The 25761-nt window shown below is 39.1% G+C and overlaps 1 protein-coding gene across 1 annotated transcript in view; it reads right to left on the reverse strand.

Annotated features, from left to right (window-relative positions):
• FBN1 (fibrillin 1) overlaps positions 1-25761 on the reverse strand; it is a 146194-nt gene that overhangs the window by 34110 nt on the left and 86323 nt on the right. Inside the window, exons 19-34 of the mRNA XM_062501768.1 lie at positions 25370-25495; positions 24628-24747; positions 23540-23677; positions 22509-22559; positions 19846-19971; positions 18830-19054; positions 17526-17651; positions 17309-17437; positions 16718-16843; positions 16467-16592; positions 15585-15707; positions 11830-11955; positions 10904-11029; positions 2704-2826; positions 2033-2155; positions 118-243 (exon numbers count right to left, since the gene is read on the reverse strand). Coding sequence (XP_062357752.1) covers positions 118-243; positions 2033-2155; positions 2704-2826; positions 10904-11029; positions 11830-11955; positions 15585-15707; positions 16467-16592; positions 16718-16843; positions 17309-17437; positions 17526-17651; positions 18830-19054; positions 19846-19971; positions 22509-22559; positions 23540-23677; positions 24628-24747; positions 25370-25495 — 2040 coding nt within the window. The remainder of the gene's footprint in view (positions 1-117; positions 244-2032; positions 2156-2703; positions 2827-10903; positions 11030-11829; positions 11956-15584; positions 15708-16466; positions 16593-16717; positions 16844-17308; positions 17438-17525; positions 17652-18829; positions 19055-19845; positions 19972-22508; positions 22560-23539; positions 23678-24627; positions 24748-25369; positions 25496-25761) is intronic.

Here is a 25761-nt window from a genome sequence, read left to right on the forward strand (position 1 = left end):
TCAATACAACCACAACAGCAAACAACTGGAACATAACCACGACAGTAAAAACTTGGAACATAAAGTACTATTAAGGCAAAATCTGTTGAGTGTTGTTTAAAGCTTACAAAGAATTACCTTCACATGCTTTCCCATCTACACTTGGCAAAAATCCCATATCACATTCGCAGCGATACCCTCCAGGGGCATTGAGGCACTGCCCATTTTCACAGAGATTCAAGTTTTCTGAGCATTCATCAAGGTCTGTAAGAGGAAGGGATATTGCAAGTTAACAGTAAAGATGGTTTTCTCACCAACATTACAGCTGAAGCCTTCAGTGTTCCAAGCATTTTAATTATTCTATTGTATCTGAACACATGCAGAAGAAACTGCAATCTAGTTATGGGCAGAGGTTACTACATGTAACAGCTCTGTATATTCCTGACATACAGTTTCTAATATAAAGGAAAAATAAGAGAGGAGCAGACTTTTAGAGTAGCTCCAGTTAATAACAATTGGAGGCAGTCACAGGGTCAAATTTAGACTCAGAATGAGCATGTGAAATTTATTATAGTTATTGTTTCTATTACAGTGAAGCCTAGAGGCAATAATTGGGGGGAAAAAAAGTTTACTATGCAGTGAGCAAACATACAGTAATAGGCAGTTCTCCATGCCAAACATCAAAACACTGACAAAAAGTGGCATGAAAAGAACTTCATCAAAACTAAACTGCAGGTTAATAGCTGATGAGAAAAACAGCTTTGCTACTGGACTCCACACACCTTCAGTCAGATCATGGCCCTTACTCTCTAGCTGAAGTGTTACACATCACAAAAACACCTCCTTATTGCAACAGAGTCTGGCTGGCAGCGTGAGTTTTGCAAAGTCCATGGCTGGTAAATCAAAAATCACCTACCAGGGGGAATGCTGCACATTGCATACTGCACACTTTGGCAGAGGGCTTACAGAACACTTGAGTGCTCTACTTTGAGTCTGAGACACTGCCTGAATTCACAAACAATAAAGTATCCAAATAAAAAAAAAAAATCTGCTGAATGCAGAAACTCTAAGCACTCCATCTGAAGGGTGTAGCTTACAGACTCCTGGAAATCATCATACAGGAAATTAACCAAGAGCACTGGGTTAGGAAGGCCACTGAGGAAGCTGAATCAGATTCAAGATGAAATTACACTGAGAGAATTAAACAGAATTCCAAGGTCTGCTTAGAATTTGGAACTATTCAAATTCAGCCGTAAACCAGTTAATCCAGATTCTCAGATGCTCTAAAAACCTGCTGTCGTTGATAGAGTGCTGCTGATTTGCACCAGCTGCAAACCTGGCCCACCAACTCTGTCAGATGGCTTGTCTCCAAACAGCATCACCCTCCACCAAGCATCCCCAGCCTCACTGTGGTCCTGAGTGCAAGAGCAAGGCTCCTCATGACTAAGCACACATGAGCTAATCTGTTCTTTAAAGCAGAAGACTGAAGTGTGGGTGGGAAACATCTCTCTAGAAAAGTTTTATAATCTCATTTACAGTTAATAAAATGAGGTTTCAGAAGCAGCTACTTCCTTCGTTCTACATGCCAGCACTGCATCCTGACACCAGCTCTCAGGATGATGGAGTAAAGAGGACATATCACACACTTACTTGTGGAAAGGACAAACATTTTTAGGCAATTTTGTGAATCAATTTTGATGCATATACCCTATATTTAAGTACTAAGATGAGTAGCCAATGGACTAGTTTACTAACTAGCCAAATTACATAACCAAGCATTGTTTTAATAATTTTGCTGCTCAGTTCAACTAACAAGAAAAGCTAAATGAAAAATTGTATTTTATCAAGGGAAAACATTGATTGATTCAGACTGTGCATAATATGTAATATTTATTTTAAGCTATGGCAACTTAAGTAAAGGGGAAGACAATCAATGATGACATTAATGAAAATTTCAAATGTTTAAAAGCAGGTTTTGTGTATGGGATCATAGACTAACTTAGGTTGCATGGTACCACTGGAGTTCATCCTTTGCTTTCTGCAGACAGCTCACCTGTGCAAGTGAAACCATCCCCAGTGTAACCTTCTTTACACAGACAGCGGTAAGAGCCCATTGTATTCTTGCAGTCAGCATGTGGGCTGCACATGTGGGTTCCATTGGAGCACTCATCCAGATCTTTAAAATAATAAAAAAGGGGGAAAAAACAACCAAACAAAAAAATAGTTAGAAAACCACACATCAGTACAAATTTTAAATACTGTATGGCACACAGAAGTTCTACTTTAAATAATCTTCCATAATAAAATATGTGTGGCCATCTGACTGAAAAAGTGGGGAACAGCTTATCTGTAGCCCATCAAAGAAGTTTCCCATGGTAACTGTGACTGAGGAAGTTCCAGGGCACTCAGTACTGAGGCCTGTACCTTGTTTTCATGGGGAGCACCAGGAGGCCCCTCACTGCCTCCCATCAGCTGCCCTCAAGCCCAAAGCATCACTCTCCATGGTCCAGTCTGTTGCCATTGTTTCACAAGACAAATGTGAGATAATGCTGATTTCAGTTACCACGGTGGAGAATTTGTCCTCCAACAGGTCATGTGAAATCAACAAGTTCAATAACCATTTGCCTTCTCATTTTATAGGTGTGGTAATGGCTTTTTCAGAATTGCTAGAACCCCATTGTGGTCTGACCTTACAAATAAATACAAATGCGTTAAGACCCTCACCTGTGCACTTGATACCATCTCCAATCCAGCCAGGGCTGCAGCTACATTTGAAGCTTCCTGCTGTGTTTGTACATATGGCATGTCTGTCACAGTTATGGGCTCCAATTTCACACTCATTGATATCTGTAAACAGAGATGTTTGAGGAGCTCATAGAACACACTTTCTCATATCCAAGTAAGTGACACTCAACTGTCTCAAGAAAGGCAATGTGAACGTGAAAGCAAGTCTGCATTGCTTTACAACATGACATTTAAAAAGTAAGCTGAAAGCAAAATCACAGCAAAGAAAAGCAAAGAAACACAAAGAAAAGCAAAGAAGCATGTAGCACGTTTCAAACATGCTGCCCCACTACCTGTTCTTCTGATAGGCACATAAAGCAGTGCTGCTGCAGTTCACTCTGAAGTCTATACTCAAGAAGGAAAACAGTAACTCAGAAGACAGCCTTCCCAGTGTGCCAATCCTGCAGAGACGGGCAGAGTCTGCACAGAGGGACTACATTGGTGGCTCCACATGGCAGAGTTTGCTAAAAAGTCTCAGAGGAAACTCTGCTGCCCAGGGACTCCTGGAATGCAGCACTCCCTCAGGCCCCACGGATCTGCACGGATGCTGATGAACACCAGCCAGGCACCACCAGCCAGCTGCCCCTAGGATTGTCCCCAGGCAGGAAATGAAGCAGGTTCTACTTGGCCAGAGGCTGTGTGCAAGGTGGGGGACAGGCTGTACCACTGTATTTCTCAAGACAGCTCAGGAGCTCATCAGGCAGACAGTTTATGAGGAACTCAGGAAACCTAACACAGTGGGAAAAAGTCAACATCCTTGGAGACACTGGCAGCAAGTCATCCAACATACATGGTCAGGCCAGCACATTCTATTTCAATACTTGCTATTTTCACCTTATTTTCATTTTTGGGCATTCTCTGGCAATGTCAAAATATATAGATTGCAAAACCCAAATTGAACTCCATTCTTCCTTCTCACAAAACATTATTAATGCTCCATATAAGTAGTTGGAGAATGTATAAACTAAAAGGCAATTTTTTTTTTCAGAAATTACTACCGGTAACTGAAACAAAAATGGCAGGAATTTTCTTGCCTAACTGAGCTTTTGATTTTACAGTGTTTTCTGTAACTGAGCTATCAAACTGCACTTTACTTCCATGCAGGATGTAGAACTTACCTAGAGTTCACATCAAATCACTTAAAACTGATACCCATTTTTTTAGCCCTCCCAGGTGTCTTTGATCTTGCTGTAAGCCAAATCATCTCCCTCTGTAAAACAGCTGGTGGAAAGGGAAAACAAGCTTACAAATCTACAAGATTCCACAGACAAAAATGTAGCTCAGACCCTATTCAAGACGATTATTAAGAAAAGGCATCAGCCATCAAACATTTAACAACCTTTAGGATTTTCAGCCCCAAAATCACAGACTTGAATTTCCCTATGATTTTACCTAAAAACAATTAGCTCTTTAAAGAGAGCAAGGTTGTGGAGCTAATGTGGAAAGTGTCCAGGTATCACCATTTCCTTTACAACACTTTCTTAGGTTTTTCTGTCCACACTTCTCTAGACAAAAGGTTGTGTCCTCTCACTATGCCTTGTACACATATTTTACCTTTTCACAAGGGCAACACATAACTTCAAGAAGCACACAACATCTGTCTATTACCTTAAAATTAAATACTCAAGGCCAGAAAACACCCAAATCAACTGCTGGTTGGGAGGGAAGGGGTGTTTGTTTGGAGAGTTTTGTGCTTGCTTGGGGTTTTTTGTTGTTGAGATTTTGGGGGTTTTTTGTGATTTGTTTTTTGGTTTTTTTGGTTTATTTTGTTTGGGTTGGTTTTTGTTGTTTTTGGGGGGTTTTGTTTTGTAGTTTTTTCTTTGGTCAGTTGGCTTTTAATTTTTTTGGAGTTTTTTTAGTCTGTTGAAGTGGAATTTAATCCAATATTACTTTTCTGAATCGCTTTCTAAATGAGGCATTGCTTTGACTCAAAAACCCAGACATGAGCATTCCCATAATCTGAATGCTGACATCTAGATATTAATCTAAATCTGGCAGCTGGAATCTACCATTAATAAATGTTAACTTCACCAACAGGCCTGAAAACATGCAAATGGACACTTACTTTTTAAAACTTAAAAAAAGGGCCTGGAGCAAATAATCTCATAGCAGTTTTGCCTTTAGCATGTGCAGAAACTCATGTGCAGATAACATCACCCTAAACAGGAAACTCACGTCTGTCAAAAAATCTTAAGGGTGGCCTGAAAAAAAAGCAACTTATTTTGGCTTGGGGAAAGACTGGAAGGAATTTAGAGAGGTCAGCTACAGTATACACCGACATAAAAAAGCTGAGACAAACACTCTATATTTTAACCTTTACATGATTTTAAACCCCAAACTGTTAAACCACTGCTCATATTAAGACTCCACTGTATTTGATTATTTGATGCTTTGAAACATACAATCACAAGATTCCTTATATCCTGCAGAGCAAAACAAAACACCACAAAAAAAAAAAACCATCAGTAGAGAGGTTTCTGCCAAGATTTTTTTTAAACCACCAGCAAACACAAACAGAAACTTGCATGCAACAGCTACACCACAATGAAGTCATGCTCAGGCTCAAATTTAAGAAAGCCCAAGCCAAATTTTCCACTCTCCATAAAGGGATGGTGGACTCCATCCCATCATGCACTGACCCACTGACACATTGTACCTGAGAACCCCCACAAACACCTCCCATTGGAACAGCAGCACCACAACATTTGGGCCCTGGCAGTGGACACTTTTTCCCATCAGCTGTTTGACACACACTCTAAAAAGCTGAGAATCTTCTTTGGGATGAAAGCTGCAAGTATAAATCTATAACCAAATACTGGTATTTATAATGGGATCAACTTTCTCAGGCATCAGCCACTGAAATGTCATTCCACTTGCCTTGAATAAAAAAAGCTTTTCTCCAGTAAAAATTTTCAATTGATTTCAATACTTTTTCCCTGGGTAAAGATCAAATATGGAATGCAAATTCTCTAATACCATCTACCTTTAAAGGGACATTGCAGGGCTCATTTTCATGATTCATGGAAAGGTTTTTGAGGTACTTAAATGACAGCTGATTGAGGCATATAAAATACCATCACTGGCTTCATCCTAGATTTTACTTCTTTTCCTCTGTGTTTAACTCAGATGTTGTTTTGCTATAATCCCTATTCTCTCCTTTCATTGCACAGCTGAGTTGTAAGTCTACATTTATTGCATTGCAATTATTTCCAAGGCAAAAGAGATTTCAGACCAAACATGGTCCTGTGTAAATGGTGCACTGAAAACAGTGGAATTTATGCCTGCTTATACTGGAGCTTAATATGGATTTATGTTGCCATAAGTATTGAATTATGGCTTCACAGAATGAAACAGAAAGGAGAAGTTGAGCTCTGTAGGGGAAAAATTAACTCAGTATCTTTAATAAAAGCAGGAGTCCAGCCTGTTCTGTCTGCATGGTAGTACAAACAGTACTATACTCTTCAAATACTCCAGCTATTTTCATTTAATTGTCTGAAGACAAAGGCATTACTCGGTCTGAGTAAAGGTATCATGACCCAAAGAGCACCCAGGAGGACACTACTGAAGTCAGGGTTTCACACAATGATGGCCTATTCCCACTGACTTCATGGGGATTTTCACTAAAGAGTAAAGGAGTGAGTCACTGATTTATATCAACCTTCTCCTTCTGCCTCCAGCATGAGTCCATGACAAGCCAAGGAAAACAAAGAGATTCCAGTCAGAGACTGACACTGCATCCTCAGCCGGTCCCACTGTGCCCCAGTGCTGCTGCACATATGTTCTCAGCTTTGCAATTGCACAACTCCCATTTATACTAAGAGTTGTCTGCCTACAACAGATGAGAATACGCACAATAAATAATATGAAGGTCTGACATCATAACAATCCTAAGCACTCTGGGGAAAAAAAACCTGTCAGTCACCCTATTTTGTTGGCTCCTTCAGTTCTCTTCTTTGGACAAATATTTTTTCTCTCAAGCCTTTGGCAATTAATAAAGTGTCTCTCCCATTAATCACAGCGGCACAAATTTTTAGGGCTCTCAGTGTGTGTGCAGCAAAAATACACATCATACATACCTGTCACCCTTTGCACTATGCTTGCAAAATGTGGCAACCAAAGGAAAGAAACTGCTAGCCAATATCTGCACAACACATCCTTACCTAGTCTGGAAGTGGATCATTGAAGTTGGCCAGAGAAGAGCATGGGAATAAGTCACTGTTTCCTCACCTATAATCTAGAAACATTTCTTTCCATTTGAACAGAATGAGAGTGTACACTAACTGAAGAAAATTCCTGTATTCACCTCTGGGCATGAGATCCTCTAGGTACTTTGTGTACTGTTTTCTGTTAGCTTTCATTGGGCTTCAATGGTCTATAAGAATCCTTAGCAAACTGCAAATTTAATTCAGACTCCACCTATAAATCAGTACTGTTTTTCAGGAATTATGCAAGTCCCTTAAGCATTTTCTGACTTTTAAATTTTTTTGGCAGTCTCTTAATATCTGTGCATTTTATCGCACTGACTTTTCACTGGTATTTCGAGCCTGGGTCCAGTTCCCCAAGGGCCAGTCGTCTGGTGGAAGTCACAAGGCATTTCCTCCTCCTGGGTTGCTGCCCATGTAATCAGGTAGGAAAAACGAAGGCTTTTCAGAGGGAAAAGACTGTGAATTTCAACTTGGCGCTCACACAAGTAGAAAAATACATGGAAAAATTCCCCGATTCTGATCTTCCTAGATCGAAAATTCCTTTCTCTTTTGCAATCACTCTCAGATTTTATTCAGCATACTGTACTCCTGAAGTTTCACATGGGACAGTTCAGATCTTGCCTGCTATCCATCCTTACATCATGAGCACACTGAGGCACAGCGTGTTATTGCTGGGCAGATGCCTACTGCCAGTACACTCCTCCTGTAATACCCTTCTTTGGTGGGCAGCATCTCATTATCATTATCTTCTGGTATTTGGCCTGACACAGCCAGCTCCCAGATTCATGATGGCAAACATATGCTTTACTGGTACCAGAACTCTTTTGTGCCATCAAGCCTGGAACACAACGTATTATTAATGGCCAGAAGCCATTAATAATGGAGAGGAGAGCACATTTTACAAGTCACAAAATATAATGGCTCTATTTCTGAAGGCAAACGACAGGCTCACCTCTTCCTTTCCCTGCATCAGATGTCAGACCTTTCTAGAACCAAGTCAGCCATGCAGGTATGCAGTGTGCACTCACTCCTCCTGTATCCACTAACGCCATCATCGCTGGAAGACGTTCAACACCAAACTCTCCAAGCTCACAGCCCACACCAGGGCTGCAGCTGAATACCTTCCACTAGCCTTCCTCCACATGGCAACAGCAATGGCCTTTGTGGGGTCAGAGTCTGGTCTCAGCCTTCCAACTCCCTGAGCCTGCTGTGGAGAAATCCAGCTGACTTGTAACATAATTATTTTTGATCTGTTGGTCATGCTGGGCAATTACTGCCTAAGTTCACCTCTTTCAGTCTGACTCTGTGAAGAGCACCCTAAGCTTGTGCAAGCCCCCTTCCACCAGGAACCACCAGGGGGGCTGTGCACACAGCCATAACTGCAAGGATGGATGGGAGAGAGTCAAAGAATTTGTTTCTCTGTGAAAATATCAGAGCAAGTTTAAGGCTCTACATCAACAGTGAAATATTGCAGAATTACAGGCAGTAATTCAGAGTGGTGATGAATCATAAAATACAAACACAAGTGCCAAAGCAGGATTTCATTTCTGTACAAGTACACATATATTTTAGTGACTGAAAAAGTAGAGACAAGGTATTTGTCATAAAGCTGGGCAATCTGGAACTGGGATAGGGGAAAATGCAGCAATCTTCTCTCTAGTGGCTGCATAACATTGCCTGTCTAGGAAAAGCTAAAATGAACTGCTCTAAACCTGCATTATCACAGTTTGCCTTGTGAATGGAAATTAAACCATTCACAGCACTGATGTTGAAAAGCTGCATCTACAACCTGTATTTTTGCATAGCATTTTAAAAATTGTATTTTTGTTACTAAACTCTGTCTATATCCTCACTGAGAACCAAGGAGAGGGGAGAACTAGGGGAACTGTGTGGGATGGGAATGTAAGTCAGTGGGTGGATTCTGAATACTGTTAAATGATTGGGGGGGAAAAAACAAGTTTATTTGTTAAAATGGAAACACTCAGTAATGACAAGGGAGCTGAAATACTTAGACAAAACTGGAATGGAACCCAAAGAACATGATTTAGTTGCTCTTATGAAACAGAGGATTTCCCATTCAAAGTGCTGTACATGTTCTTGTAACATTTTTTTCCATGGGAATTCCTAAGAACTTTGGATGCTCTTGATTTGTTTGTAAGACAACTGAATTCTGAGGTCAAAGTGCTGTTGGCAAGATCCTTCCAGAACTATTGAAGGATGCTCTTGTGATCTGCAGTACCTGAGCCTGGAAACTTCAACTCCGCTCTAATACTGTGCAAACAAGAAATGGGGAATTTAAAGTTCTCCAGCAGTAAATCAGACATTTTAAAAACCAGAATGTGAGAACCTACACAATGTAGTCACTATGGGATCTGTATTCACAGTTTTTTTCAATGTGAAGCCAATCTAGAAATTTCCTGCTCTGCTTCCTGCTTTCCTATTTAAAGCAAAAAAAAAAAACCATCCATCATTAGAGTATGGTCCTGTCTCAGCTGTATCAGCTTACCTGACTTCACCTTTTTGTCTTAGACCACTGGGCTCTTTCAAATTACTGAGCCTCTTTATAGTATCTGTTGGAATTAAGGTGTTCTGCTGTTATTCCTGGTGAGTGCTATCCTCTCTGAAATACTGGCATGCAGACAAAATGTGTAAGGAGATGTGAAGAGCCTCATGACAGACAGTATCCATCCACAGGTCAGGGATTGGCTGGGACCAAGACAAGAGGGATTTCCTGGCCTCTCCTTTAACAAAACAAATATTGCTTGGGACATTTGCCACTACCTTGAACCACATGATGCCAAAATGGTGGCTGTTTCCAGGCACTTCTCCAGAAGCCATACCTCAGATCCTCCCCTGCCTCCTCAACCTTTCTCCGTCTCTTGCCTTCAACTCACGGCCTCATCCTCCCTGCCTGCTCCTTAGGCTGGGACTGATAGCTGCACCATGTGTGACTGATCAGTGTGAGGGTTTTCAGGTCTAGAGCTCTGAAAATCTTCATATAATTTAGCACAGAAACAAAGAACACTGAAATGTTGGTCTATAGAGTACAATTAGGGATTTTTTGGATTTAGATCAGTTCATATGTAAGTCAAAAGCAGCTGTTACTAATGCACAATTATTCATCCATAGTCCAATATGCAAAACACAACTCCAGCTCTCAGATTCTTCTGTGAGAGCTGTAAAAAAACTAGCTTCATATATTTGGGGCACTTAAAAAATATATTATTAAATCTGTACAATAAGGGCAGACTAAGAATAAAAGTGTGTCTCAAAGACATTGCCAGAAATGTGTTTACCCTAAGTCTACATTTAAAATTATATTAAACATATGTTTGTGTTCATATTTGGGCAAAGCCTAAGACTCTCAACACCTTGGCTTGAGACACCAGCACTTGGATTATTAATATCATGCCCTCAGAGCCTGTATATTTGATTCTCATTTCTGTTTGCTGGCAATATATGAAATAAAGGAAATTCTGATTCAGCTGATAGAATGTAGTTGTGTAACTGTATTGTCAACACTTAGCAAAACCTGAAAATATATTTTAGCACATATTTCAAGCCATCTGTGTTTGCCAAATAATACTTTGAACCTGTTATCTGCTTGCACAGTATACAATTAACTAATTCAAATGCACTGAGGTCCTCAGGAGTTTGTCAAGTTACAGAGTATGGCATTTGCTGTTGTCTTAGATGAACCACTGTGCAGTGTCACACCCAGTTTTGATCGAAATCTTTGCTCCACTCATTTCAGCAGAAGCAGCATCAGGCTGAATGCTGTGCCACTGAAGTTTAGTAGAACACAAGCTCAGCAAATTGGGATGAGAGGTAAAATAGCACAAGTGAAAAGAAGCACAGAGAGAGGAGGTTCTAAACACCAGAAAAGCAGACTCATGAGTTTAAGTAAAAATTAATTATTAAGCTTTAAAACTTACCTGTGCAACCAGTTGTGCCTTTCTTGCCTGAATATCCCATATCACAGTGACAGATAAATGAGCCTTTTGTATTCTCGCAGGTTCCACTCAGACAGATGTTTGGATGCAGATCACACTCATTAACATCTAAAAAATCCCATGAATTAAGATTCATTAAATACAATTCTTAGAAAGTAACTGGAAAAATCTCTTTAGATATGAATTTTGATACAAAACCAGGTCTAGATATGCAAAGAAAATGCTGCTTATAGTAATTATTCCTTACCTAGCATAGAAGCACACATTTTGAGATTTGGGTTAACAGTGTCATATTACCATATCTGCATCTATCTTTAATGCCAGCTTTTCCTAGAAACAGACACTAAGGTACAGTACATTATCCAAAGAATGACTATGATTATTGATTATTTCTACATATATGTGTCTGCATACAATTATATATGCATGCATGCATTGTCTAGTTTTGTCAGATATTGCTCTCGAAATACACTGAAGATTTTAAATTAAAATGTTAAAATTTGGTTTTGGAGATGTGCTGTTTCACAACTCTGTTCTACCAAGGCACAACACTTCCAGATAGTTTTGTCTCAGAGACAAGTTTAAATCAGCACTGGTGATTTATCTTGCTAGAAATTTTCCACAGCATCATCCACTTCCTTTCTGCAAGCACTCTTTTATCTAAGGTGAATAAAAACCTCACTGGAAGAGGACCCAAAGATGCAATGCTATAGATCATGTCTGCACCCCAATCTACAGGGATTTACAGATTTGCATTTGTGCAATGGGGCTGATTCTATGGCCTGGTGACCAAAACTAAGAGATAAGAGCAATACTCTTCAAATATCATTTGTCTCCTTGGAAAGAGTGCCTTAATAAATATTTTTTCCATGTTTAATGCAGATTGGAATATATGTACTTTCACTTACCTATGCAAGTCTTCATGTCTTCAGATGCCATGAATCCATCATAGCAAAGACACCTGTATTCTCCTGGAATGTTTGTGCACTGGCCTCCATCACAGATGTTAGGATTGTCCTCACACTCATCAATGTCTACAGGGGAAAATCAGATTTAAATACATTGCCTTTATCCAATGCAATGAACCATCATCATAGCAAGTAAATATTTTAATGCTCTGATAAACATGGTGAAGATTGAATCCTTGTAAGTAACTGAGCAGTACATTGCAAAATTGTCCTGATGAGTAAGCTCCTTGTCTCCAGCTAAAGTCAGTGACAAAACATTCCTTCCTGACTCAAGTGGGAGGAACAGGAACCAACTTTTCCTTCAGAGAAAATAACTCCAACGGAACCTTTGTCACACCACAAGGCCACATATAATTGGGAATTCTTGCATATAATCCATCATTGTTGAAATCAATGGAAGCTCTGAAGTCAAATTCAGTGACAAAAATACAAAACTTTACAGATCTTAAAAAAGCCATCATACATTAAAAGTACCTCTACAGATCTCAAGGGTGGTGACAAACTGGAAACAGTTCAACTCATGATAGGAATAATTACAGTGCATACATTTATTTCGCTAAGAGATTGTTATGGTCTTATTTAGCATTTCAACTGACTGGCCAGGCCAGCCATATAGTTATATCATCTAGGATGAAAAGTTATTTTCTCAATTCATAAAATTGCCATCACTGATTGGAGACAAGCTGCAGAAGCAGATACTTTATTGTATTCAGGCAACCATGGTAAGTCCTGGAATCTTTTAGAGCCCCTTGGGTTATGCTAGTATTGCTTGTAAAAATCCCTAGAATCTTCCTGTGTCAGCACCAACACGAACCAGCAAGAGCAGAAATCAGAATCTCTGCCTAGTGATACCATGGGAAAAAAATCAGCACAAAAAGGACAAGATTCAGGAATCCTCTCCAAGAGAAAGGGTGTAACTCATTATGAGAGCAGTCTATTGTGGATTGCAGTAATTATGCAGCTGCAGAAAATGAACTCACATTAATTTAAAATATTATGTTCATTATTCTGCTGTATTTCTCGCAGCTAGGCTTGGGTAGACATACAACTTCTGTAAGGAAGAAGGCTGACCAGTCCCTGTTTATCTTAACAAGCAAATAATGTTGGCATGGACATTAGCCTGAAAATGTTAATTTGGGATGGAATTTGAATTAACATGCAAATTTAAGCTCTAGAAATGGGAATAATAATGACAGAAATAAAGAACTTTATTTACAAACCTGCCACTATAGGGATTTCACAGTTGGGGGAAAATCAGCTGACAAAGAGCCTGTTGTTTCTCCTAATTGAGCTGATTATTTATGCATAACCTCACCAATTCAAATGTGACCTACTACTGAACTGCAAAGCATTCTTACCAGGTCAATTACCAGGAAATATATTCTGTGATGGCTTCCAGCTTTGTGTGATGTTAAAGACAAAAGACATGTTCACAGACAGAGAAAACTGAAAATGTAAAATAGGTGTTTCACAACTGAAGGTCACAGTCCTATTTTATCCTGTACCATGCAAAAACATCTAACAGTGTAAAACCAAATATTAGTGCCATGAAAGCAAATGTCACACACTATTTTTATTCTTGTTAGTTTGTGCAGAGGCAAAACTTTATTATGTGGATTTTGAATATTCACCAGACGTTTACACACGTAAATAACATATTTTCAAGAGAAGGAAGAAGTACTTTCAATACTAATAGGGTAGAGAAAGTGACCCCTAACATCTCTGGATATTTTCTTAGATTTGACTTGACATCCAAAGATGTCTGGTGCTTCTGCTATTTGAACCTTTTTATGTGTGGCTATTGCATTGAAGTCCTTATTAGAAGTATAAAAATTAATAGCTAATAGTTATTACAGCTGGCCTGTGATGGCAATTCTGTTTTTCAGAGTCAAGGCTGGCTATGTAGAAATACATATGTAGAAATTCACAACTAAAGTAAGATCTGACTACAGACTTCTACGGACATGTTTAGGGTCAGGTTAATGTGTGGACAAGCCACAGAGAATCTATCACCTCCCCACAGCAAAGGCAGATGCTTGCATTTTGATTTTGAGAACACAAATAGGATAGTTTCCTCTTCCAAAGCTGTTAGTTGAATATGCAGGAAGGTGCTGTAAATGATGTGTTCTGGTTTAGGGTTTAGAGTTGTGTTTGGGTGACAAAGGCTAAGCGGGAGTAAAGACAGAACTATATCTAGCCAGCAGACTTGAGATCTTAAATGCTGTCCAAGTGCACATTTGGGTCATTTGGTCCAAGTCAAATCAAGAAGATGAAAACAGAAAAGCAGCTCAGAGACTCTGCTTCCCCCCCCCTCCCCGTTCCCTTCCCTCTCATGTCACTCTAATCCTCTCACTGGATTAGATTCTGTCTTAGGCACAATTTTGATCAACTGGTTTTGTTTTTGCATTGAAAAAGTGCCCCAAACAGCAATGTTTGGGCAAGTTTTTGTAAAAGCTTGCCTTTTCTAGAAACTTGAGCTAAAGCAAACTACTTCTAATCTAAATATTTTAGGTTTTCAGGGTCAATCAAATCTGCACTTTTTCTAGTTGAATTATTTCTTTGAATGAGGGTCTGATACTTGCTGAAGGCTGGCTAATTTACATCATTCTGACAGAGCAAGCTACATTGTGGGAAGAAACTACATTCTGCTGTGCTTTAGGGTTCTTTTATCTTCTGGAATGGTAGTGAGTAGCCTCAGGCTAATTGAGACCCTAGTTCAAGGTCTATAAATATTTACAAATTCTAAATGTGAAGGCTCTAATAATCCAGCACAGAAAATTCTCCATTTGTTCAACTATAAAGGCAATTCTATTCCAAGGGATTAACCCTGTTATAATTCTCATGTTCTTCAAGGAGCTCTTAGATGGAATTGGCAAACAGCTGGCAAATATTCACATGCCTCATCAGGCCAGTGGCTATGAAGCAAGAAGTAAGAGCAAAGTAGAGTAGAACTATCTTTCCAGTAATTTATGTGGAAATCACCAAGTACAATTCACTTCCTGGGATTATGACTCCCAGGCTCCCAAAGGAGAACACCCAGCCATAAGAGAGCTCTGAATATTTTCTCACAAACCCTTTTAAGAGTGCAGAAGACCTGTTTCCTAAGAAAGATTCATACTATTCAGATTTCAATTTCTCAGCAAGTCGTTCAGCTCTGAATTAATACTTGCACTTGACTAAACAAACAATTAAAAATAGGAATTTCCTTGCTTGTTTAAGAGCAGATACCACAAAATCACAGAACAGAGCAATCAGCTGATTTTCTAGTGTCTCTGTCTATCCTCTCTCCATCATAACCATACAATACACATGCACAGCATTTTGACTTCTGTTCATGATAATTTTTTTTATGGTCTTCAGCATGTTTTGGATTTGGATCTACTACAATACCTTAAAGGGGAAACTTTACCTTCTACTGAAAAAATTAGAGATTTTTGTTCTTAAAATCAGAATCAACTTGTACACTTTCTGAAATTATTAAGAGCCAATTCCCTCCAAAGCACTTCCTTCTGCAGTTGCCTAATTCTGATGCTTTGGAGATATTTACTTCAGAAAAAAAAAAACTTAACTTTCCATTTATTTTCTTATTTTAATAATGTATTTGCCACAATAGCTTTAACCTAAAAAAATAAGATTAATTTTTAGACTATTGAAATAAACCATTTAAACAGAAAAGTTCCCCAAATCTCCCTTACCAGTGCATGTTCTGTGGTCTGGCATGAGTGCAAAGCCTTGTTTACAGCTACATTCATAGCTGCCCTCTGAGTTTGTACAGAAGTCCTCACAGCCACCATTCATTATTTTGCACTCGTCAATATCTAAAAAGGAGAAAATTACAGTTAAACCCACAATACCTTTTACCTTAAAGCATATTTCAAGGACACACTTTGAGTCAGCTTTGCAGTACAACATCAATCCAGATTCTACCCTTGGCATTTGCACGTTAACATTCAAGTGTTTGCAAAGCTAGACACTGGGTTGGATTTATGCAAACCAGGGATGGAAAGAGATGATACCTGACTGCACGTACAAATGCATCTGTGCTTGTCCTTCTACATATAGAAATAGCACTGAGTTACCACAGGATCATGAGGGCAACAAAGTTTTTGAAAGGATCAAGATAAAAAAATTGCCTGGCAGATTTAAAGCCAGTGGATTTTTCCATGGCACAGTAGAAGGAATGTATGCAATTGAACCACATGATTCTATTTCATGGTCCAGCAGGAATGATGTTTTTTAATTAAATATATAACTAATCTAACAAGTTACTCCATCTTAATCACCAAAGTCTGAAGGCTTGGGGCACTTAAAATAGTATGTGATTCTATGCATTTTATGATTGATTTACTAGGCAAAATAATCTGTTACTCAGGTAAGTGTAGCACTGCCACAACTTCATTCATTTCTCCCAAAAATGGATGTGCATGTTTTGGAGATTTTGCATACTATTTTGACAAACTGTGATAGATTTTTTCATTCATGGTTAAAAATTCCTTTATATATCTATTAAACTGAAACAATTCAGTGCATTTTATGTTCCCTGTTTGCTAGAGCTCCCGTGTAGATTTTGTCCTTACCGATACAGTACAGCTTGTCTGGTGTGGACTGATATCCAGGGTTGCAAGCACACTGATACTTTCCAATCAGGTTGACACAACGGCCGTTTCGGCACAGGTTGGTGCTCAGCTCACATTCATTAATGTCTGTTGCAAAAGAAAAAGAGGAACACATTTTTATGAAAATTATACTAAAGCAAACACTGCAAATGCACAGCACAAGAGAGGCACGAAATGCTATGCACAGTCTTGATTTTGCCTGCATGTCTCACCTACACATGCAGAGATATTTGGTGATATCTGATGGCCTGGAGGACAATCACACCGAAAACTTCCCTCTGTGTTGATGCAAGTGCCACCTCGGCAGAGAAGGGGATTGCGCTGACACTCGTCGATGTCTGTGGGGAGAAAGGGAGGTACATCAGTGCAGGGCCAGCACATCCCTCACCACAGCCCCTCACCCATCACAGCACCATCTGCCTTGATCAGCACCCTGCAGCCTGTCCTAGAGCCAATCATCTAACTACACCATAATGCAGTTAGCAAAAGAAAGTCGTTCAAAAGAGCTTCTTCTAAATTTTAATTTACCTTAGCTTCAAAGTTCAGGGTGGTGTCCCAGTCAGTAAGATGGGGATTGTGGGGACAAATTCAACAACCCAAAATCCTGTCCCTTGCTTATATAGGCTTTGGCAATTTGCAGAAGCAGAAAATTCACATTTAAAGTTAGCTTTAATAAGGCTCACAAAATGAAAGACCTAAACCCAAGCACAATCGAACCTTAAAAAAAACCCCCCAAATAAACCATGCACAGCATACTAACACATAGCATAATATCGCACATCTAAGGTCTGTAAAAAACATACCCATGCAGTTTTTCATCATCATAAATCCACTTTCATAGCCTTCAAAACATTCACACTCAAAGTCTCCAGGAGTATTGACACAGATGCCTTGGCCACAAAGATCAGGAGAGATGCGGCATTCATCAATATCTGTAAGACAAAACACGTTCACGGGATTTTCAGAGGAGTTCAGTTTTCCTTCTTCAATTCAAAGCTATGAGATATCTATGCAATTTACCTGTGCAGTTCCTCTCTTCAGAATCGAGGGCAAATCCACTGTCACATCTACACTTAAAACTGCCAATGGTATTTCTGCATTTTCCATGGGTACAAAGGCTGGGGAACATTTTGCATTCATTGATGTCTGAAAATGAGATAGTGCAGACATATGATGTTACCATTGCATACAGAAACAGTGCACAAAAGAGCAATGCTGACATCAGATCTCATTCTTTTTCATGGCAGTGACCCCTCCTTGCAGGAAAATTAGACCACACTACATAAACTGATACTGACTTCCCCCTAAGCAACAGTGTAGACACTTTATGCTGGAATTGCCAAGAACACTTTCTGCTACAGAATGGTATTAGTCCCCCCTTTCTCCTGCAGGGTCTGATCTCAAGCTCAGGAAGATTTCAGTGGATAGAGGATGAAGGCAAAGACAGCTTTCAAAAGAAGCACTCTGTCTTCTGATTTCTGAGAAAAAGATGTGACTTCCATGAGTCACAGAAAACATAACGAGCATAAGTAAAAGCACATGTCACTTTTCTTTATGGATAATTAATGGCTTAGTAACAGTTCATAAAATGAGGCTGAAACTAACAACAGCAATTGTCATTCATATATATATATATATATATATATACATAATCCCCTCATTTCAAACTTCATGATGTTTAGTTTTTGGGTAACTTCTGACATTGTCCAGTTTAATGTCACTGGTAACCCTGGAAAGACAGCTTTCAGCATATGATGCTGGGGTGTCACTGTGTGATTCCCATTTAATGCTGGAAGTTTACCAACAAGAGTCATGACACAACTTGGTTTACTGTAAATAAAATTCTCTGATTTGAGCCATCATCCTGGAAAATATTTCCTATACTTCTCCAAGTAGCTTCACAAGAAATTCCCGAAATTATTCACCATTTATTCATTGAATTAAAGTTATTGCACCCTTCACAAGTAAGGATTGCTTTTTCAATACATCCAAAGCTGACTGCCCAGTTTGTTCTAGTTCTTGTACTATGAGATACCAGGAAGCAACGTCAGGCACAATTTAACCTCTCTAGTGAGAAACACAAATTCTTTCTCTTGAGGCTGCAATATTATATGGTATTTAATGGTCTCTAACACAAACTAACTTCTCTTATATTTTATTTGGGCTTCAGTTGCCATTAAATGTAACTAGATTTCCAAATGTGCCTTAGGGTGAGTGAAGTGCCTATCACTGGAATTTTCAAACCCAGAGGAGCTGTCTGATGGAAGAGTAAAAGCAGAAGCCATCAGGATTTGCTGGCAATTAACCACAAACTGATCCCATACCTTTAGAGAAAGGCTTCCCACTTATCTCTATCTTCGTAGAGAACCCAGGTCCCCTCGGGCAAAGAGCTTCAAACTCAGGAGTTCCCCTGAGAGGACACTCCTCGCACTCGTAGCCCCAGGCTGCCCCCACGGAGCAGCAGCAAGCGTCCATGCGGTGCCGGCCTGGGATCTGGGACGTGCACTGCTCGTCCTCGTGCTGCAGGTAGCAACTCTCCAGGCGAATGTCTGTTGGGCAGTTTAACAACATGTTGAGAAAGAAAGAGAAAATTTAGTTCACCGCAGAGGAATTTTTTCCAAAATCCCTTCACAGGACAGCTCACTCGACGTTTTTTGTGGACTCAGAGGAGCATACCAAGATCGCTGCATAATTCCTAAGAGCAAAATATTAATGCTAAACTCAGAAATTAACAGTTGAAGTAAGTTCAAAGCACCATTCTGAAAAATGGTGCTCAACACCTGAAGTAAATTTTGGATCAGAAAAGGATTTTAAACATTCCAGCTTGTCATACATATATATGGCCTTTTAATTACTACAAGCTATGCCTTGTTCAGAGGCAAATCTTGGGCATTATTGTTATAAATGGACAAAGGTGCTTTGGGCGGACAGCATACAAAACTTGGATATTCTCTTGCACACTCCATCGAAGTGCACAGTGTGGCCAAGTCCCAGCCCACAATGGTGTGGCCTCCACTATTCCAGCCTTTGTGGAAGGTGGTTTCAGTGGGGCTGCAGATGAAGAGTGCTAAGAGCATGGATGATCTGTAGGGATTTGTCAGATGAACAATTTGGAACTAAATCACTGCTATTCACCAGCTAGCAGATGGTGATGGGCTTTCACTACTACCACTGGGACCTGCTTCTATTCCAGGTGAACTGGAAGTTCATGGCTCTAATTCCATTTGAAAAATGGGCAAAAATCATTTCCCTTTCTTGTTAGAAAACATACAGTGCAACCACTGGTCACTGCATCGTTCTGCTCTTCCCTAGTAGACCTGTACATGGAATTAACACCTACCAAGACAAGTCCGTCCAGAGGCATCTAAAGTCATTCCATTGGGGCACTGGCAAACAAATGATCCCAAGGTATTGACACACTGCCCATTTGTACAGACTCCAGGAAACACCTCACATTCATTAACATCTATTAAAGAAAAAAAAAAAAAAAAAGAAGTGAGTAAGAGTAATCTCTAGGATACTAAACATGAACAAACTAGCAAAAATATAAGAAAAAAATAACACTGTAATGTTTTTAGGATAAAATTAAAAAACACAGCAGTCTTCATGGCCTGGAAAAATTCAGAATATTTGCAATTCCTGAAGCAAGTCAGCCAGATCCAATTAATTACAGAAAACTGCTGATGGTCAGAAATAACACATGTTGCTATTAGCTATTCCTACATATACTGAAATTAAATTCAAAAGTAACAGAAAGGGGAGGGGTGTTTAAAACTATATCCAGTTTCATACTCACTGTGGGCCAGATTTTTGAAGCAAATGGGCAAAGAAAAACCAAGGTAAGTGCAAATGACACTATGCATTATTCCAACTAGATTCAGTATTTTTTCAAGATTTTTGAAAATTTTCTCTATCTGCATGTCTAGAAATTACAATACCATTTGAAATCTGACCCTATGGCCTTGTCAGCAATTAGCAACTTTATATATATATATAAATAATCTCCTTATAACTACACACAGAGTTTAACTCCAGTAAGTAAAAACTGTATTTCTATATTTAAAAGGCAAATTTAGCACTTTTGGGTAAGGATAAATTGATTATATGCATTAGCTTGTCTTGAGCTTAAATAAATGTTTAGTAATCTAAGTGTGACATCCTCCCACCCATGTCCTTTGTGGAAAGCATATGCTACACAACTGCCTTTGGGAAAAAGCTTCCAGCATTAAACATGCTGCAAGATGAAGCGTGACAATTTTTAGGACAGGAGAGGATAAAAATAAGAAATGGAAAAAGAATGACTTGCAATCTGTAGATGAATACTCATATACAGAGTAACCAAGAAGTGGGAAGGTTGGGCATGGTTAGGCCTCTAGACAAAACTCCTGGTGGAAAGAGACTGCATCTCTCAAACCTCATGGAGCACGATGGAGGATAAATGATGGGGGGAAAATCAGCGGCCTCTGCCCTTGAACAGACATTGCAAATTGACTGGAAGGTATGAAGTAAAGCCAGTGGATTATTAGAAACCACTGAAACACTGTTCACAGCCTGTGAGCAATATTGCAGCTGACAACTCCAGGGCTCACCCGTAAATGAGAGGAATGCTGCCAATTTAGTTTGCTTATTTCCTTGCACAAGATCTATTACTCATTTTACATGGGCTGTGTATGGGAGAACTGACTATCACCTTTTGGGAACTAAACTTACTCCTGTCTCTAACTTGCCAGTAGATTTCCTAGAGACCTTTCCCTGTCTTGAAAAATGCTTACATTGGTTGAAAACCAAGTAAGGCTTCAGGAAGGTTACAAGGAAAGGAAACTACTTTGAAAAACCTGGGACCATCCAGGTCTCATAGAAATGAGAAAGATTAAGTATGTAATAGATGTAATCCGATGTGCTGGTAAAGGAAATGCCGAAAACAGTTATGTCTGTATCTTGGAAGGGTAAACTTTCCATCCCAGCAGTGTTGAAAATGTTCTAAGACTTTCCTTGTGAAGAGAGATAGGTGGGCCCACTTTATTTTTTTTTCTTTTCTTTCACTTACACACTCCACAAAGTGTTGCTGAGGTCAGATAAGTTATGTACAGTGGGTCTGCAGCACAGACGTGCCAAGGTATTCAGTCATCATTTGGAAAGCAGACAGTATGTGTGAGGGTGTTCCTCTTTTCTTTCTTTTTTTTTTTTTAAGGGAAAAAAAAACAAAGTTTCTTTATGGAAGCAACATATGGGAGCAATTTTTTAAAAAATATTTTAACTGCAGTGTCATGTCAGATGTTGTCAGTCAGGATGACCCACAGCAGTTTGAGACTCTCTGTGCTTCTGCATATTATGTAAATATGCAGTACTTTTCCAGGGGTTCAAATAAATTCAAATAGAGATGAAATAGGGTGGGACCTTCAATTCTCACAGACAAGTATAGAGTCATCTCATACCAAGCAAAAAACTACACATGTAAAATATTAACCTTTTCTTTAACCAAAGTATAACTGTGTCCTGATGTTTGTTTGGGTTTTTTTTAAAGGACAGTGAAATTATGTTTTGGAATGTGTAAGATTTCACATAACGTCGTATGGGAGAAAGCAAAGGTTAGGAAAAAGAAAAACCAACTACTGTGAACTACAGTCTTTGAACATTCTTTTTCTAAAGCACAGTAATGGCTTATCATACTGCATTACTTATGCCATGTTTTGTAGTATATATAAGACACATAATTATAAAAACAGGTTACTCAGTTAACAGTATTTGCAGAGAGAGAGCTGCCTCCTTATACTGGTAGACATTGTATTTGCAAGTGTGTGCTTTGAGATAAACTGTGAGTATGCAGGAATGTTAAACAAACTGAAACCAAATTCATCCCTGACATAACTCTAATGAAGTCAATGGAACAACACAAGGTAAGAACTTGGCATAGTGTTTCTCTATGCTAAATTAACCACTTAAATCAAAACACTGGCATTTTTTTATTCAAGCTCTGATTTATGTTAAGGCAACAGTAAATACCTTCACACAATGTTCCTCTTATTCTTGAATATCCCTTTTGACATATTGGGTCTGTAAAACAAACAGAAGTGAAGTTTCAGAATACTACCATCCAAAACTCACCATTAATTTATTGTGCAAAACTGATCATGTGAAACATTATCTAGTTTATTGCTATGAGAAATCTGAGTGCTTAGACAGTATCCCAGTATTTTCTGAAATAATAAAGAGATAAGATGGGGCAGCTACACAAACTATATAGAGTGTCAGCCTTTATCCTCTTTTGCTTCCCATGTGTCTCAGCTAGCTAGCCTAAAAGTGGCTATGATTTCTGTTTCATTTGAACCAATTAATTCATTTCACTCAATCACAGCACATTACAACCCTATTTACCATGGATGAATGAGGATGAATCCTGTTAAGACACACAGAATGAAATTAACCAAAGATCTGAGCAAACTAGCAGCTTTCAGGATATAGAAATAACAACACATTTCTGCATTCATCAGCTTATCCCTGGGTTCCCAGCTCATCCCACAGTGCAGTGAAATTACCAAACGAATATGCAGCAACCTCAATCCATTTTTTGATCAACTGTATGGTTCTCCAGGTCATCAGTTAATCTACAGAGTATAATAACAAGGGCTACTCCCTCTCCTCCCTTCATTACCACACCAAAGATCCATTTGTTGTGAACATTTCCTTGGGATCTCTGGGGAACATGCATTTATTGCTACATCATTAGGAACTCCAGATCACTAATTATGACAAACCATGCTAAAGTAAGGCTGCCAGTTACAGATTATAGGTGTGGTCCCTTCTCTTCAGTGCTTAAACTTGTAAAATATTTACAAGTAAATATTAACTGTAAAATCCAGTTAGAACCTTTTATAGCTACATGCTACCTCTCAAATATTAAGACTTCTCTTTTTTGGGACTGAATAAGAGAACAGAACAAGTTAAGTTATTTGTCTAGCCTGTGCCCAACTTCTACAATCTCAGCCTCAGAGGAGGAAAAGCCCCAGGTTCCTGAGGAAAATCAATAGCATTACCTCGTTCACATGGTGTACATGGGCTTCCCCAAGCAGCACCCAGTGAGGAACAGCACTGGGACTTCAGAGTTGCTCCATTGATATTTATTTCACATCTTCCATTGACTATGTTCTGCCAACAGGTACCCTTGACAGTTTCTGTTTGGAAAAAAACAATATATTTTCATGCAGATTCTCTAGCATTATGCATTACTGTATTTACAAGCATATGAATTTAATCATGAAAAAGAATCATCCTTTCATTAGAATTTACCACATTATAGCTAAATTTATTTTAAAATCTCTTAATTTAACCTTCTCTATGCTGGACTGTAGCCTGAAATCATCCCTGCACAGAGCTCTTGCAAATTCTAGTTCATGCTTACTGTCCTTAACAGGGAATATGTCAACACCACTCAAGACTTGAGTCCCTGTATTGATTATGACTCAGATTAGGGGCACATGCAGAAGAACAGAGTAGATATGAAGCCTTGCTACATCTTCCATTATTCTACTAGATCCCCCAGTCTGGCTATCTTCCCATATAGGAAGTGGCAGGAGACAGCTAAGGATCAGACAGCTGTAGTCCTCCAGCTTTCTTCACTGACAAGAAAATAGCTATAAATTACTGTCCTGACAGATCAGGCAAGAAAGGAAATTATGAGCCCACAGAGTATTTGAGTCACAGCATTGTCCATGGATGCTCTTGAGCTGGTCTGGACTACACATACCTTGCTCATGCTCTGTCTCAAATACAAAATTCTTTCCAGAGAGCAGATCCTAATTAGAACATGTTCACCTTATTACAGGGGAAATTAAGGAGGTGAGCACAGACCTGAAGTACTAGTCCTAGCATTTCTGTGTTGATTAGAAAAAATGTTTGCCTCTCTTTCAAATTTGACATGGAAGCCCACCAAGCTCCCAAGAGCACTTTATGTCCCCACAGTGATGGTGAAAACAAGCACTTTTTAACATTTTTTCTGTTATGTTTTCCACTAAATTAATCTACAAAAGTTATTTTAAAGTATTTTCTTAACCTGGTGTACAATGTTCACATGTCACTGGACATTTTTAACCAGCAAACATAAAATCTTCAGAGAAATAAATACCTATGCAGATGGTTCTGGTTGGATCCAACGTGCTTTCAGGAGAACATTCACAAACAAAAGAACCTGGTGTGTTTTTGCACACTCCGTTAACACAGGGGTTAGATTCACATTCATCAATATCTAGAAAAGAAACACACTGCTATTAGTGCCAGAAAAATACATATGGCTCTTTTCAGTTTAGGAAAAAGGGGACAAAGTTTTCCTTATAACCAGTCTTGCTGATATTCCCCTTTTCTGTTACGAAACCCTTCACGACAGCCTAACAATGCATGTGTCCCAAGGACACACTAACACATTAGACCTGTCTGTGGCTCAAAAAGGGCTCAAACTAGGAGCCCTTTGGCTCTGTTCCTCTCACAATAGATTTGTAAAGCTTGGTTCTTCTCACCCTTGGCACAGTGTGGGCTCACTGGTAATAGTAAATAGGGAGAGTAAATACAGGCTATCCCATAAGGTTATCTAATAATTTCATTTTGGCCTTATCCCTCCCTCCTCATTCTCCTACTTCCCCATAGAATTTATTTATGGCAGAGGTTTTTGGTTTTTTGGTGGTTTTTGTTTTTGTTTTGTTTTTGGGTTTTTTTGTTTTTCTTTTGTTTGTTTGTTTGTTTTTATTTTTTATTTTTTATTTTATTTTTGTTTTTTTAGGTTTACACATTATATCCTCATGAGGGTTCAAAGTAATTCTGGCACAATCTGAGAACAATACAAATGAACAAAACTAGAATGTGTTACCAATTACCTTCACAAGTTTTTAGATCAGGAGTGTATACAAATCCTTTTGGACAGGTGCAGGTGAAACTTCCAGGGGTATTTCTGCATTGCCCATTGTCACAAAGCAGCATGTTCAGTGCGCATTCATCAATATCTATAATGAAAATAAAGAACATTTTAAGAAATAAAACATTTCTGGAATAGAAGTCAGGACAGAATTTCCCTCCCAAAAGCCACTTTTACGAGGAGACAAATAGGGCAGGGGGATGCGGTGTGTGTGGAATATGAATACTGGATTCTTCTTGTAGACAACACACAAGAGTTTGCACAAGACCTCGTATTTTCCTCACATATTGATGGTATGTGACAGCCACACCACCATTCAAAAGAAAGCTGGGATTCCCACTTTCATCCTGCCTT

Source organism: Cinclus cinclus, chromosome 13 (genome assembly GCF_963662255.1).
Source record: "Cinclus cinclus chromosome 13, bCinCin1.1, whole genome shotgun sequence".
Taxonomy (NCBI): domain Eukaryota; kingdom Metazoa; phylum Chordata; class Aves; order Passeriformes; family Cinclidae; genus Cinclus; species Cinclus cinclus.